This window comes from Vombatus ursinus, unplaced genomic scaffold (assembly GCF_900497805.2).
Source record: "Vombatus ursinus unplaced genomic scaffold, bare-nosed wombat genome assembly UNPS02014826.1, whole genome shotgun sequence".
NCBI classification, from domain to species: Eukaryota; Metazoa; Chordata; class Mammalia; order Diprotodontia; family Vombatidae; genus Vombatus; species Vombatus ursinus.
In genome coordinates, this window is record NW_020954604.1 from 12,263,673 (window position 1) to 12,280,896 (window position 17,224).

General features: G+C 44.4%; 1 protein-coding gene across 1 annotated transcript; it reads right to left on the reverse strand.

The window, feature by feature from the left end:
* Window positions 1–3,866: 3,866 nt before the first annotated feature.
* On the reverse strand, window positions 3,867–15,554 carry LOC114025047 (HLA class II histocompatibility antigen, DRB1-13 beta chain-like). The gene is given in 7 exon segments (XM_027838367.1): window positions 3,867–3,946; window positions 4,154–4,177; window positions 4,653–4,763; window positions 5,246–5,527; window positions 7,307–7,374; window positions 7,376–7,574; window positions 15,455–15,554. Coding segments are annotated over 7 exon segments (864 nt in total).
* Window positions 15,555–17,224: the final 1,670 nt, after the last annotated feature.

Consider the following 17,224-nt stretch of genomic DNA (forward strand, 5'->3'; position numbering starts at 1 on the left):
CTATCTATCTATCTATCTATCTATCTATCTATCTATCTATCTATCTACCTACCTATCTACCTACCTACCTATCTATCTACCTACCTACCTATCTATCTATCTATCCATCTAGACAGAGGGCATAGGATGAGTTGAATATGAAGGGATGATATTTAAAAAATAAAATCAAGAGGTGAGAATGGCTTGTACTGGGAGGAAGAGAAAGGAAGAGGTAGAATGGGGCAAATTGTCTTACATAAAAGAGGCAAGAAAAAGCTTTTACACTGGAGGGGAAGAGGGGGAAGGTGAGAGGGAATGAGTGAATCTTACTCTCATTGGATTTGGCTTAAGGAGGGAATAACATACACACCCAATTTGGTACGGAAATCTATCTTACCCCACAGGAAAATAGGAGAGAAGAGGATGGGGGGGGGTGGATAACGGGAGGGGGGGCAGGTTAGAGGAGGGGATAATCAGAAGCAAACACTTCTGAGAAGGGACAGGGTCAAAAGAGAGAATAGAATGTGTGGGGGGGTGGGATAGGAAGAAGGGAAATATACTTATTTTTTCACAGCATGATGACTACACATGTATAACCTATATGGAATTGCTTGCCCTCTCAATGAAAGTGGGTGGGGAGGGAGGAACAGAGAAAATTTGGAACCCAAAGTTTAAAAAATGAGTGTTAATTGTTTTTACATACAATTGGGAAATAAGATATACAGACAATGTGGTACAGAAATCTCTCCTGCCCTATAGGAAAATAGAAGGGGAGAAGGATAAGAGAAGTGGAGGGGGATGATAGAATAGAGGGCAGATTGGGGGAAGGGGTATGCAGAATGCATGCCATATTGCGGTAAGGAGAGGGGAGAGATAGGAGAAAAATTGAAACTCAAATTTGTGGAAATGAATGTTGAAAACTAAAAATAAATAAATAAATAAATTCAAAAAACATTGACAATTGTCTTTACATGTAATCAGAATAAAATAAAATACTATTTAAAAAAACAAAGTATAAATATGACCATGTTATTATCCTATTCAATAAACTCCAGTAGCCCTCTATTACCTACAGGAACAAAAATAAAATCCCATTTGACTTTTAGAAAGAGAACTCCTTCAAAGCAAGGATTGTTTTCTGCCTTTCTTTGTATCCTCAGCACTTAACCACAGTGCCTGGCACACAAAAGGCACTTAATCAATGTTTACTTATTGATTTGACTAATCTTGTCTCATCTTCCTCCTCTATAAAATGACATGTTTAGCCTAGATGGCCTCGGAGGTCTCTTCCAACTCTAGATCTATAATAGATAATCAAATGGCATTGATTGCTAGAAAATGCAGCAAAGAAAACAATGAATTCCTTGAATCCATGGTTTATTGCTTTCTCATCAAAGAACATGCACAAAGGGCAATTTTCTTGGAAATGGACAGGTTACTTATAGATTAAAGAGAACTCTCTTGGGATTCACGTGCTCCTAACAATCATTTAGTTTCTTACTTCCCTGCGTGATTTATTGTTTTCTTCTGCTTTACCTTACATCTCTAAATTTTTGAGATCTTTGTTTCCAAAAATGATGATTTCATAGATAAGATTCATACTGAGCCAAATAAAGGAGTTTGGCAGCCTAGATGCTAGGAATAATAACAAATGTCTGCATCCTTCCAAATATTCATTGGTGGAGATAAAAAAGATAAACATTCCAATGGATTAGAATCTATGGGAATCTGAAAACTGAAACATTGCTCAGAGATGATATTGTTTCTGTCCAAAAAGGAAAAGTAGCTGGGCAATCTTGGGTGTGTCATCCCCTACCAGCCCTTTAGGGAGCTGCCACATCTCCCCAGCTCCCATTTACTGCTCTCACACTGACAGGCTTCTGTACTCTTCAAAGAGGGAGAAGAGCCCAACTTGGATGGAGAACAATTGCCCCAGCATCCTCATTTTCACCCATGCTGACACTTCTGCTGGTCAAGAACGATCTCCAGTAAACCTCATTAAGTAAAGGCGAATTCTGGGCATCCCTACCCCTTGCATGGCAATGAACTGACCTCAAAAAAAATCACTCATTTAGAAAGCATTTCCTCCTGAGCATTTTGGGTAAATGGTGTGATGATTTTTTAACAATTTCCTTCTACTTACCTCAAATAGCACTAACACAGGGGGAATCTTAGATAGGACTCAGTAATTGTCACTAATAAAAAGCTAACAAACTTCTACCAAAGTTCCAGGAAATGCTTGGAAGTAGATTTCATAACTGTGGCCAATGGGGAGAATTGTTAACTAAATCAGAATTTGAAGAAACCCAGAGGAGAAAACAGTTTTGATTACCGAAAATTGAGAAGCCTTTGCATGACAACATCAACAGCTAGAATAATTGTTGATGAGGGAGAATGTCTTTGCCTTAATTGTCTCTGATAAAAGTCCATTAACCAAGACATGTAAGGAATGAACACAAATCTCTAAGTCCAAGAGTCTTCGCCAGTAGATAAGTGGTCAAAGGAAATTAATAGTTCTCAAGTTTGCTCCAAATCACTTACAATGAGAGAAATGGAAATTAAAACAACTCCAAGGTTTCCCCTCTTCTCCAGCAAATCTTCCAAGGTGATACACATGAAAATGGTCAATGTAGGAAGGAATACACAAAGACAGGTAGATTGATGCCTATTTGTGGAGCTGTGAACTGGTACAACAATCATGAAAAACAATTTGGAATTATGCTCAAAAGTGTTAACATCTCCATACCTTTTGATCCTGAGATCCCACAGCTTAATATATATGCCAAGGTTGTTAAAGATAAGGAAAAAAATCTCAGACACACATATCTATCAAAACATTCATTGCAACACTTTGTGGTAGTAAAGAAGTAGAAACAAAGCAGATGCCCATCAACTGAGAAAGGGCTAAGCAAATTGTGGCACATAAATGAAATGGAATTGTGTTGTAACAGAAGAAAGAATGAAAATGAACAATTCAGGGAAACATAGAAAGACTTAAATGAACTGATACAGAAGAGTGTGAGCAGAACCATCAAAGAAACATACTCAATACTACAAAATGGAGTGGGGGGGAATGATGTTGAATGTTATGGAATTAGAGTTACCAAGCTTGGCCACAGAGAAGAGAAAATAAACATTTCATGGAAGAAGTGAGAAGACTATGGGTATGTATTGTTGCATATACTGTTGGATATATGTGATCAATGTGAGAGTCGTTATGGAATTTTTGAGTAAAAATTTCATTATGAGAAAAGGCAATGGGGTAGGGTATATATTTAGCAATGAATAAATGCAAACACAAAATGTATCATTAAAACTTTAATTTTTAAAAAAGTTCAATGGAGAGGCACATGATAAGCAAGCACAAGCTACAGTACACCAAGAAGAACTGAGTAGGAGTGACAGAAGGAAAGGCATTAGAGAGATGTATCACCAGAATGAGGTGAGCCCATCACAGAGGGAAAGCTAAGGATTTCTGGGCAGACCATCCATTAAGGCACCAGTATCTCTGTAATATCAAGAAATGTAGAGGAAGGTCTACATGCTGGTTAATCAACTTCTGCAGAAATTATTGAAGGAAATGGACAAGAGGCAACCAGGATGAAAAGGTGTGGATGGATTGCAATCTGTACCTCTGGAGGCATTTCACACTTTGACAGACTCTACAAATCCCCAGTGCTGAAGTTTCCTCCCTCTGCTCCCGCCAATTTGTCTCTGTGTCACCAAGCACCACTTAATTCTCAGTCTTCTCATTTGTTAGGGTAGAGGCTCAAGGAATTAAATGGATAAAACCCTGTTCAGGAATATAGGACAGTGGAAGGGCCGTTTGAAACTCTGCTGGGGAAATGCTAAAGAGTTGAGACAGAGACAAAGGTAAAGGGAAGGAGCTATTCCAGGGAAGGAGTCAGTAGAACTAATCTCTTGGAGCTCTGGGCACAAGCAGGGGCCTCCAAACATGGGAGGGAGACTGAGGGGACACAACAGTTCCAGGGGACACAGCCTCAGGGACCAGCTCAGGAGCCCTGCAGAGGACACAGAACAGTCATATCTGAACCCCCAAGTAGAACCATTTCTTCCTACTAAGGCGCCCCAAGTCTCTTCTTAACTTAAGTGTCCACTGGGCAGAGACTGTAGCTATGAGAACCCTGATGCTACCTGGGTAGAAGTATCTTACCTCTTGGTTGAGAACCTTGATTTCCTGGGAAAGTAAGGAAGAGAGACAGACATACAAATCCTTGTAAATCCTAGAGTCATAGAAGCAAAGTGTACCAAGGTTCTGAGCACTGTGGGACAGGTGGCTCCTAACACTACTTAGCCCAATACCTTACACCACAGAGGAAACATGTAATAGATGTTTTATCCATCCTTCTACAATTGTGTGAGTGGATGAGAAGAGAAAGAGAAGCATGTGGGAGGGTCTAAACCTGGAACCTCAGACCCCTCCCCAGTCTGTCTCTCCTAGTAAATATGAAATTCCCTAAGACCTTTGAGCCCTGGGATCTGGCCCCTTCACCACCTTCTACAAGTTCCTAGGGAAGGAAAACATGACTCCAGAGCCAGAGCATCCCTTCACCCCTGACCTGGGGCCAGATTTCTGACACAATCAAATATCCTCTCTCCTGGAGGAGATCATGGAGGGGAGGGGCCATAGGGCTTTCTCCAGAGTATCCCACCTTTCTGACTCCTCTTGTGGACAATGAGGCCAACCCCAAAGAAGATCAGCCCCAGCACGAGGCCCCCAACTCCACTCAGCATCTTACTCTGGGCAGATTCAGACTGTGCTTCTGGGGAGAAGACACCAAGGATCAAAACTTTTCCTCCAGGAGCCAGCCCCATGTGGGGAGCAGATGGGTCTGAGAGGAGCCTGAGAAGGGGCTAAATCCTGTCTAAGAAAGGAAGGGGTGGATGTGCAAAGGACTTTTCAGGACTCAGGAACTGAAAGCTCATCCAGGGACAGTGACATCAATCTGTCTCAAAGCATAGCCCCCCTACCCCAGGGGAAGGGGTCTATAGGCTGATCACAGAGTCTGATAAAGAGGCCAGCTCCCAGGGCTGGGGCCAGTGAGGAGGCTGACAAGGTTCTAGGTCTCCATAGCTCTTAGGTCAGCATTGCCATTCAAGGGTCGGGAAAAAGTGGAGGGGAAAGAGTTTGTATTAGCCCAGGGCAGAAGAAAACAAGGCACAGGGCACACACTGAGGGGATCTCAAAGCTAGCTCCATGTCCTGAGCAATGTTAGAACTGGAGGGTGAGGGAGTTCTATCTCACTCCAACCCAACATGGCAGGTCTCTGAAGGCTGGAGTGCTCCACTTGGCAGGTGTACATGTCTCCACGCTTGGGGGTCATTTCCAGCATCACAAGGATCTGGTAGGTCCAGTCTCCATTGCTGATGAGGCCTGTGGACACAATCCCTGCTGTCTCCTCCTGCCCATTCAGGAACCACCTGACCTTAATGTTTCCAGGATAGAAACCACTGACAGAGCAGACAAGCAGGTTGTGGAGTCCCAGGGGGGCCATCTTTGATGGATACGCAATCACCTCAGGCATAACTGGAAGAAAAAAGAAAGATCTTGAGTGAGGGAGCCAGAGCAAGTCTTCCTAGTGCAGCCCCTACCTCTGTCACCTGATCCATAAACAGTTTCAGGTCTCCTCTTCTCCCCAGAACCAGAAATGGCATCACAGTAAACATTTAAGCTCCCCGTAAGACTAGAAGTCTGAACTAGCAGGAAGTAGGCCCAGGAGTCCATGGTGCTGAATCATCACAGCCCCAGCTCATCAGGATTCAGAGACATGGGAAGAAATTAGCAGGAGAGTTTTCTCAATATAAATGAATACTTTGCAATGGATTATTTCCAAAAGTAGATCATAGGTGTAGGTAATAAACTATTTTAAGAGAGATTTATAATATCAGGAGACGCTATCAGTCTTTTGAAGAAATTCTGAATCAGGACACCTGTGGGTAACATCTTGACCAAATAGAAACCTGAGCATCCTGAGTCAAAGCCCAGGGGTCCTGGGAGAAGCAGAAATATGTCTGGGTCTCTGGAGAAAGATACTTTCAGTGATGAGACGTCAGTTGTAAGAGTTTGTGTTATCAGAGAAAGATGGGAGGGGGAAGGGAGAGAGAGAATGTGGTTGAGACAAGAGAGAGTAGAGCTTGGAAAGCCTCTTCTGAGCTTAGATTAGAGATAAAAAAAGGAACACTTTTATTTACAACTCAAAAAGGTTCATGAAGCCTGGGCACTCAAGACTTGGAGGATTTAATATTAATTATTTTGTTGTTGTTCTCTCGTTTTTCAATTGTGTATAACACTTTATTACTCTATTTGGGATTTTCTTGGCAAAGATATCGGAGTGATTTGCCATTTTCTTCTCCAGCTCATTTTACAGATAAGGAAACTGAGGCAAACAGTGACAACCAGTGTCCCACAGCTATTAAGTGTCTGAGACTAGATTTGAACTCAGGAAGATGAGTCTTCCTGACTGCAGGCTTGGCACTCTTTCTATTCTGCTACCTAGCTGCCTATTAACCATTTATCACTGTATAAATGTGAGTTATTTATTGGTGAAAGGTTTTTAGCTTGTTCCCATTGCAATTGATCCCCACTAGAATTGGAAGAGAGAAAAAAAACCCACCTAAATTTGACGGAGGAAAACGGACTCAAGGAACCAAAATCCATGCTGCTATAAGAGGGTTCTTCCCTTCCCTCTCCAGCACTTCTTCCCCCTTCCCTGTGTTCCTACCCTCGTTCTCTCCCATTCATTCTTCCTTTTCTTCTCCTCTCTCTTCCCTCCCAGTCCCCTTCACTCATCTCCAGTTTTTCTGCTCCTAATTCCATCCCATCATCTCTGTTGCCTATCTTCCTCTCTCACTTCTCTACCTCCTCTCCCTCTCATCCTTCCTTCTTTTTCCTTCTATCTCAATCCCCTCCCCAATTCTTCTTCCTTCCCTTTCATCCCTCTCTTTGTCCTTAATAACCCCCCCATCTCCCTTCCCTCTTGGTCCCATCTCCTCTTCTCTCCCAATCTATCATCTCCCCCTCCCTTCATCCCTTCTTTTCCTTATCTTTTCCCTGTTTTGGGGGCCCCTGTCTCCGCATCTGCTCCTGTGACACCCCTTCTCTCCTCCCCACCTGTCCCCCTCCCATTACTACCTCCACCCGCTATCCTCTCCCTCTGCGCTCCCTTCCAGCCCCTTCTCTTCTCTTCCCTCCCTGCTCTGCCCCCTCCCCATGACCCATGCCCCTCTCACGATCCCTTCTCTGTCTCCCTGGGTCCCTGCTTGGCTCCCTTGGTCCCTCCGTCTCCTCCCGGGGACGCACACTCACCGCTCTTGTGCACTGAGAAGAGCTCAGACACCTTGCAGTAGACCCTGCAGAACCAGTTCACCGCCGCCAGTGTCTGCCAGAATCTCCTTGCGGCTGTTATAATACTCAGCACTGGGACATCCCAGCTCCGTCAGCGCCACGTACTCCCCCACGTGGCTGTCAAACCGCATAAACTCCTCGAGGTTGTGGATGTATCCATCCACAAACCTCATGTGCTCCGTCCCGTTCTCAAAGTGAGACTCGGACTTAGCATGCTCGGTGAAGTGCTCTGAGGTGGAGATGGGGTGAGGGTTGGTGGGGGTGGGGTGAGGGAAAATCAGCCCTGACGGACACCCCCGTCCTCGAATCACTCACCACAACCTGGGACTGACCAAAGAAAACAAGGCCAACATCCGGCTGCCCCTCCTGCGCATTCTCAGCCCCACCCTCTCTGAGGCCCAGAAATGTCAAGAGACTTTTCCGAGGTCACACTGCAAATCTGGAATGGAGGCAGGACTAGAACCCAGACCTTCAGGTTCCCAGACCGGTCCTGTCTGTCATAGCTGCCTCTTCGATGCACCCAGCCTGGTGCAAACACTCCCAGGAAATTTTATCCAACAACCATCACAAATCCTCCTTATCCAAGTTCACCAAGTCTCTGATCCTTATCCCTCCAGAATATCTTTGTATCCCCCTCCCCAGCCCCTCTTTAGAGACCTGGACAGATGACAGACCCTCCACACACTTCCATAACCTAGAGGTCACACCCCCTCTCTCCCCTTTGATCAGGGGGCAACAATCAGATCAATATTACCCTAGTTACTGAAAAGGGCATGATCTGCTATGCTATGTATGGCTCTGCTCACAATTCCTGTGACTGCTGGACCAGGTATCCCTCCCCCAGTCACCCCTCCTGGGCATGTTCTTACATCTTCCTCCAAAAGGTAAGCTCCTCCAGGGCAGAAAATTACTTGTTTTTATATGTAAACTAGCACTCAGCACAATGCCTGGCATGTAGTAAGCACTAAATTAATGCTTATTGACTGATTGATATAATTTATCTATCCATCCCACAAATGACAAAATAATTTTTTAGAAAGCATAAATCTGACCATTTAAGTCACCTCCTCAAGAAGCTGTGGGTGGCTCCCTATGGATCCTTGGAGAAATTTCAAAACCCTAACCTTGGCATTTAGAGCCCTCCTCAGTCTGACTCCAGCCTACCTTTCCAGAATCTCCTATTATTCCTTCTCACACATGATTTATATTTCAGTCACACTGGCCTACTTGTTGCTCCCCAAATGCAGCATTTCATCTCCCACTTCCACACCTGTGAACAGCCTTCATGCCTGGCATGCCCTCTGCCCTACCCCAAACTCATAGATTCCTTGCTTTCTTTGTACTTAACACTCCTTCCTTCTCTGTGCACTGCTGTACTTCCCCAAAGAGAGTCAGCCAATCAACAAGCATTTATTAAGTGCTTCCTGTGTGCTAGGCACCATGTTAGGTACTGGGAATACAAATATAGAGAATGGAAAAATCTTTAGCTTTACATTCAAATGGGAGTGACAAATGTCCATAAAAGTGTAGACAGCATGAATCCTCATGAGGAGAAGATAGGGAGGGAGGGAGGGAAGACACTGACATTTGGGGGGATCAGGAAAGGCTTCACCTAGAAAGTGGTGCTTGAGCTGGGCCTTGAAAGAAGAGAGGATCCATGAGGCAGAGGGAAAGGGGGAGTGTATTCCAGGAACTGGGGATGGCTGGGGCAAAGGTCCAGGCCAGAGATGGGAGATGGTTCCATGTGTGAGGAAAAGGCAAGTTTGGGTAGATCACAGAGTACAGAAAGAGGAGGATTGTCATATAAGTTAGGGTTCCAGCCAGATTGTGAAGGTGTAAAGAGAGTAAGTTCTAATTGATCACAGAAGCAATAGGGATCCACTGCTGTCTATTGAGGAGAGGAGTAACTTAGTCAGATTTACTCTTAGAGAAAAACACATTTTTAGGTGTGTGAAAGATAGTCTGGAGTGAACAGAGACTTGAGGCAGGGAGAGCAATTAGGTGGCCATCATAATAATCTGGGTGAGAAGTGATGAGGGTCTGCTCATATGGTGACCATAGGAGCAGAAAGGGTTGTATGTAGGAGGAAATTGAGATTAGTTCAGCAAGTGTTGAATTGTGGGAATTGGGTGAACCACACTGACTCCATCTTGTGACTCAGATGTGGAGATAGCTTAGTTCCCTTTCTATTTGATTGTGGGCAGAGTCCAATATCTGTTTTGTGAGAAAATTGTATTCAGTTGCGGGAATTGGGAGAAATCCTTATTTCATTGTTTGAACCTAGTGCTGCACAGCTGGGAAGCTGGACCACCTCTCCCTGATACTTAGAGACCCTTAACTAAGGCCCAAGGTTATGCTGAGCAGAAACAAGGGCAGATGCAGAGATTGAGGCGAGGAGTTTTCTCACAATTGTACATCCTAAGCAACCCATCTGTCTTATCAGTTATTGTTTCCATGTTCCTTTGATTGTTCACAAACACTTGGGGGGGGGTGGTAAGGGGACATCTCCTTTTCTGATTTCAGGGAATTGCACCTGTTTGCATTTTCCTTCCCAACTTGAAAGTCTCTAATCCTTCCTCCAGTTAGAATTCAAGTTACCTAATATTATATTGTTCCTTTTAAATTCATTGTCCTTATTTAATTAATTGTTTTTAACATATAAAAATCTGTCTCCCACCAAATTTTGGAATATGTGTATATGCATATACATATATACATAACCATAAGCTGGGGAGGTCTGGTCCTGGTTTGTTGAGTAATTGACATACATTTCTGAATAAATTGATTATGTTCAGAAGCTTGAACCTTTGTTTCCTTGGTCATTTCATCTTTCACTCACCAAATGTAAGGGACGTTGTGGCAGTGAGTCCGTTGGAGGAGAGAGAGAGAGGGATTGATGATAAAACCAAGGCCATGAAGCATGAGACTAGAAGAATTGCATTATGTTCATTAGGAATAGGAAAGTCTGAAAGAGGTATGGTTTGGGTGGAAAGCAATGAGCTCAGTTTTGGACATGTGTTTAAGAGAGCTTAGAGACATTGGGCCTAAAATATCCAGGAGGCAGCATTGGACCACACTGTCTCTGTAGTCAGAATACAAGCTTCCAATCCCAGTTGTGCTGATGACTCTGAGACCTTGTGCTAATCACTTCTGTCTGAACCAATTTCTTTATCTGTAAAATGGAGACAATAAAAATGACATTGCCTTTTTCATAGACTCGTGGTGAAGGTCAGAAAGGATTGTATATGGACAGCATTTTGTAACAAGAGAGACCATATCAGTAGAAGTTGCTTTGATTTTCTGATGCATCTGTGATCTCATCCCAGTGGGTCTTCCCTCCAACAGCATGGAGCATAACCCAGCCATTGCTCCTCTTTTGTGATTTTTCCATAGATACTCTATAGAAGGCCTACCCCTACATGCTGGAGGAATAACTGTGGGTCTTTGGATATTTTGAAGTTACCCATACGACCCATCCAACTTTCTTTCTAATAATACATTTCCTCTATAATCTCAGGGCAGTCATGGCTAGGGAGGGACACTGGGCTGAAGGTGGTAAGTGTAACCACAGGGGAGTAGATAAATGTGGCTCATCCAGGAACAATGGAAAAGTAGATTTTGTCACATCTCTTGGATCCAGATTTTACCTTGGGGAGTGGGGAAGAACTATGAGGAAAGGGTAGGTGCATCTCTATGAAGAAGTTGGCAAGGGGGTTGTGGAGAAGTTGCTGCAGAGAAGCCTGACAGGACTTTTTCTGAAAGTCAGGGACCTCAGCAGTGAGTGAAGTGGAGAGACCTGGGTAGAAATCCAGGCTCAGACACTTCCTAGCTGTGTAACTCTGGGCAAGTCATTTAAACCTGTTTGCCTCAGTTTCCTCATCTGAGCAGGAGAAAGAAATGCAAACCACTCCAGTATCTTTGCCAAGAAAACTCCAAATAAGGTCACAAAGAGTCAAACATGACTGAAATGTATGAACGACAACAACTCTGAGGGTTTAGTCATCAATCAAGAGAGTAGGGCCTCAGAGCAGAACTTCCTCCAAATCATAATTTTTGGTTTGAAAGCAAGATGACAGGATGAGTTTGGAGGCAAACAACTTTGAAAGACAGAGGAACTCTGATCACCATAATAACCAACCATAATTCCAGAGGACTAATGGTGAAACATGCCACCTCCTGATCAAGAGGACTTAGTTTCCAACTCTTTGTCAAATGTCTCTATGAAACATTTCTACCTGGCTGTTCCCAAGCACCTCAAACTAAAAATGCAAAAAGTTGTCATCTTGTCTCTGATATTAAATCTTCCTCCTGACTTCCTGATTTCTAAGAATGACACTGCCATTCTGCCTTACACAAAGCTATAGAACATCTGGAATAATTTGGGTATCTCTCTTTCCCTCACCTCTCACAGACAAGTCAGAAAACCTTGCTGATGTTTCCTCTCCACTGTCTCATCTCTGCTCCAGCTTTTCCAACCATGCCATGACCACCTAATTTAAAACCCTTTAATCCTCAAATATCCTCCCCCTCACTAATATAGCAGCTTACCATACTAACTACATTACCCTAGTAATTACAATTATGTCACCTTTGCTAAGTCGCTAATTTGGTAGCCTCAGTAACCTCCTCTGTAAAATGAGAGAATTGGCCTAGATGATCTCTAAGTTGCAAATCCTGGGATTTTGTGCAGATAAGGAGACAGTTTGAGAGAATTACCCATAAAGCTCATTCAGAAGAATAAGAGATTAGAGGGAAGGGGGAAAAGATTGGCCTCAGATATTGGGGCTCAGAATGACACCAATGTGGTCACCAATTCAAGTGATTCAGACTGGATCTGGACCCCTTGGAAGGACCTCAAATGTCTTTAGCCTCCTGGTTTCTTAGACATTTCCCTGTTCTCTTGGTGAATTCAGGATCTAAAAGTGGGAAAATGCATTCTAACATTTTCTCACTTTTAGATCCTTATCTTACCAAATTCCTGACATTGTGCTTCTGAATTTTGGACATGTCTGGAGCCTCTGACCCCTCTTTACTTCTTTGACACTGTGAGCTATCTATGCTGATAATTCCTGAGTTCATCTCCATGTCTTTAAATGCCCTACTCAGCTCAGTCCTTCCTACCAGGATGAAAGTCTACAAAATGTCTCTCTGCCAAGCACCAGAGGCCAGGCATGATGGCTCAAGCTTCAGCATCGGCAGTGGCCTTCTAACTGCTATCTGTGGTTTAAAATTTTCTCTTCTCTAAAACACTCAGCTCACCCCATGACTCTCCATTGCTGTTTAGATAAAGAACAACTTCTTTAGTCTAGAAATCAAGGCCTTTTCCACCTCTACCCCCATTTCCTTTTCTAGCCTTCTTTTCCACTTTTGCCCACATGAGAACTGAGCCTAAACCAAAGTCTTAGTTCCTCCTCATCCTTGCCCTTTTCTGTGGTCATTCCCCCACAGATGTGTATTCTCTCCCTATTGTGGTGATGTACCACCATCCTCCCAGTCACCTAGGCTCACAATCTCAGTGTCGTGCTCACTCTCATCACCCATATTTAATCTGTTGCCAAAACTTGGCAATTTTGCCTTTGTAACATCTTGAATATACCACATTTTCTCCTCTGACCCTGCCATGGCTCTGATTCAGGCCCTCACTACCTTCCACCTGCACTAGTACAATAGCTTGCTGATGGGTGTACCTGCCTCTAATCTCTCCCCACTATAGTCCATCCTCCATTCATCTGTCAAAGGGATGTTCCTAAAGCATAGATCTGACCACGTCACCCACCTGCTCAATAAACTCCAGTGGCTCCCTCTCACCTCCAGAATAAAATTTAAAATTCCTGTTTGGCCTTCTAAGACCTTCTCTTATTGGACCCCCTTGCTTTTCATTCTCCTTATTCATGACTTTTCCCCTTTCCTTCATGTACTTGGTGATCCAGTGACACTGGCTTCTCTGCTATCCCTCTTGCTAGACACTCTATATCTCAGCTCTGGGCATTTCCTCTGGCTCTCCCCCATGTCTGGAATGCTCTCCCTCCTTATCCCTGACTCATGGCTTCCCTGGCTTCCTTCAAGTCCCAACTAAAATCCCATCTGCTACAGGAAGCCTTTTTCCACTCCCCCTTAATTCTAGTGCCTCCCTCTGTTGGTTATTTTCAAATTATCCTATATATAACTTGTTTGCACACAGTTGTTTTCCTGTTGACATCCCCTTGGACTTTTACCTTTCTTTGTATCCCCTGCAGTTAACACAGTGCCTGGCACATAGTAAGAGCTTAACAAAAGTTTCACTAACTTCTAGCTGGGAGGCTATTTAAATACGGTGTAGTTTGGATGATTGTCCACATGGGGGCATCACCTACTTAGTACACCCATAGCAGATAACAGGTTGTTCTTTGAGTTGTCAGCTGGGTTAAGCAGCCATCACCCTGCTAGGACTGGGAGATCCCACTGCCCTTGGATTTCCCTTACTCAGGCCCTAACAGACTGTCTCTAGAAGATCCTTTCTCTCTTTCCCAGCCCTGGAGAATGGGTGTTACACATGACATACTCTTCCCCCCAGAGGCAGTGCAGGTGACAAAGCTCAAAAGAGGGACAGATTCCTGGAGGACAGCTCTAGAGCAGGTTAGAATCCTGAAGAGACTGTCATTGCCCAGGCCAGTTGTCAGGCCAGGCTGCAGGGGCAATAATATGGATAGTACCAGAGGGACTTTTATCTGCTTCCCTACAATATTTACACTTGCTGGAAGAGGATTGTGTCCCATCCCACCCTCCCTGCTCAGGACAAAAGATCTCCTGCTCCTTCTGTGTCATTATAGAGGTCCACTGCTCCAGAACCAGGGTTCAGGGAGAGCAGCACCATTATGGAGACTGGAGATGACAATGAAAGACTAGAGGAGGTAGAGAGTGCAAAATTTCCTGATCCAGAAGAGTGGGGAATTGGGTAGCATTGGGTCTGCACCTCTGTTTTTTCATCTCATTAACAAGGGATCATGAAGATAGGAGAAAAACTATCTTGGGTCAATTCCCTTGGTCTCTCCAGCCCAGTATCTGTCTCTATCCTGCCTCCAAGGAATGGATGGGGAGGCCTTCTCCTACTCTATCATGATGTTATTCATGAAAACCAAGGGTGGTCTCAAACTCCAGCTTCTCTTAAGGACTTGAAATCATATCTGGGAAATTAATTCAAGAAAGGCTACCCCTTGCTCCCCCAATAACAGACATAATGAAACCTTTCCAGCAGCTTATCTAGACTCTGTGAAGGTGTTTAACAGGACAGAACATTTTAGAAAGTGGTGGGAGACCTTGGTATTTCTGACCATGGCACCCCCTAATCAATAAACTCCAGGGACTCCTTATCACCCCCAAGATCAAATATAAAATTCTCTGCTTGACCTTCTAGGCCTGTCACAATCTGGCCCCCTCTTACTTTTTCAGCCTTCTTATACTGTATATTCTCAGGCCCCTAGTACTCAGCTATCCAGTGACACTGGCCTCCCTGTTCTTCCTCCCATAAATGACTCCATCTCCCCACTCTGGGCAGTCTTTGGTTGTCCGCCTGTTCAGAACACTCTTCCTCCTCACCTCTGCCTCCTAATTTCCCTGGCTTACTTCAAGTATCAGCTCAAATTCCACCTTCCCCACCTTTCTTGATCCCGCTTTATGTTGGTGCCTTCTCTCTGTTGATTATGTCTCATTTATCCAGTATAAATCTTGCTTCTACAGAGTTGTTTGCATACTGCCTCCCTCATTAAGCTGATTTCCTGAGAGCAGATACTGTCTTTTGTCTTTCTATCTATCCTTAGTATTAGCACAGTGCCTGACAGATAGTAAGTTTTTGATATCATTATTTTTAAACTTACTGGAGCCCTCAGCTCATTGGGTCAGGGCCAGGGGAGGGACAGTTTAAGAAGTCCTTGAACCCTGAGAAAAAGGGAGAAAGGAAGCAAGGGTCTAAGGAGGAGTTATTTGGAAGAGGAGCCTGAAAAATTTTACCTACTGCCCATCTGTCCAAAGACTACCCAGTCCCAAGTCCTTCTCATGGTCTTGGTGTAGAGAGAAGAGTGCTCCCCATGGGCCCCACCTGGGCTCTCTGGGGAGTTGCTGCTCTGTACTTACCTGGGGTGTGTCTGCCTGCAACCATGTGGGAATTTACAACCAACAGGGTCATAGCCAGAACTTGTATACAGGCGCCTGTGGGGAGTAAGACACACACCATCCTGAAGACAAGACGAAGCTAAGGGACCCAGAGAGATATAACAGTCAGGATGACCCTTACTTCATGGGAACTACCCCTCATATATCCTAGACTAAGAATTTACAGACTCTTTGGTCTGCACCACTGTGGGGCAACCTCAGAGATGAGAGAACCAATTAGCATTAGGAATGAACTGCATCATTGGTTCCCAGGCAGAGGTTCTTTCTGCAGGGTTTGTTCTAATACTTAAATGTTTTTCTGGTGAAAAAAAAAAGGTCACCAAAGTCATAGAATTTCAGGGAATAAAGGGGCCCCAAGGGTCACATCTTGCCTATACTATTTCATTAGCCTCCTGGTCACTTTCCCTGCTCCCAACCTAGTTCCTCTCACTTCCCACAGCTTCCAAAGGGATATTCCTAAAGCACAGGGCTGATTGTGTTGAGGTCCTACTGAACACCCCCTAAAGACTCCATCATGGCTCTGGAGCGGGCCTGCACAACAGGCTTAGGGGCTGCTTGTAGCTCCCCAAAGGATTTTGGGCAGCCAGCGAAAAAGGTAGGGTTGCCACTGTACACTCTCCCCTGTTTGTCATGTGACCCATGGCAACAAACCATTGTCACTCTGACTCTAGTCTAACCTATCTGTGGCCTGAAGAAGTTTACAAGTTGTACAGGCCTGGTCTAGGGAGGCAAAACCAAGATGGTGGAGTAAAGGCAGGGACTGGTATGAGCTCTCCCCGACTCAATACCTTTAAAAAAGGACTTTAAACAAATCTACAGCAGCAGAACCCACAAAAAGATAGAATGAAACAAATTTCTAGCCCAAAACAACTTGGAAGGTTGGCAGAAAATTCTGTTGTACCAGGATGAGAAAGGAGCACAGTCAAGGGCAGGCTACATCAGTGTCAGTGTAGACTGTGCTCCAGTGAACCTGGAGCAGGCCTCACAGTGACTGAATCACTGGCAGGAGTGGTGATTTCGAGACTTCTCAGCCCACAGATGTCAAAGACAACTTAGAAGGTCAGCAGGAAAGGTCTGCTGGACCTGAGTGAGAGGTCATAGACTAGCTCAGGCCTCACTAGCAGAGCCCTGGCCCCAACCCCAACAAACCAGCAAATGGGAGTGACTTAATCAGTAGTAGTGGCAGTAGCAGTAGCAATAGCAGCAGCAGCAGCAGCAGCTACTTTGGGAGCTTTCAGAATACAGATGGTAAATGGGTCAAAAAACTGGTCATAAGGAGATTACAGGGGTCTTTTTGCTAGAAGAGAGGCAGGATTCTGTTGCTTTACCCATACTGGGATCTGAGTCACAGTCCTGGGTGGCAGTCCCAGGGGGAGGAGGAGCACTAACATAGCAGAGCTTGTGGACACAGGGGAGAGGTGAACCTTCCTCACAGTTCCAGAGCAGAAAAGAGTATTTGTGGTTGCTCACAGACCAGAGCACAGGCCAGGAGAAGAGTAAACACCTCTCCTTAGTTCCTCCCACCTTAGAAGAACTGAAAACTTAAAGGTCCCTAGAAGTATCTCTGAAAACAGTGGCACAAAACCACTGAAGCTTGGGACAGTGCACCCTCTACCCTGGAAGCAGAGCCCTACTTTAATAATCAGTTAAAAAGTCAAGTAGTAGACTGGAAAAATGAGCAAACAGCAGGAAAAAAAACCCTCTGACTATAGAAAGTTACTATGGTGACAA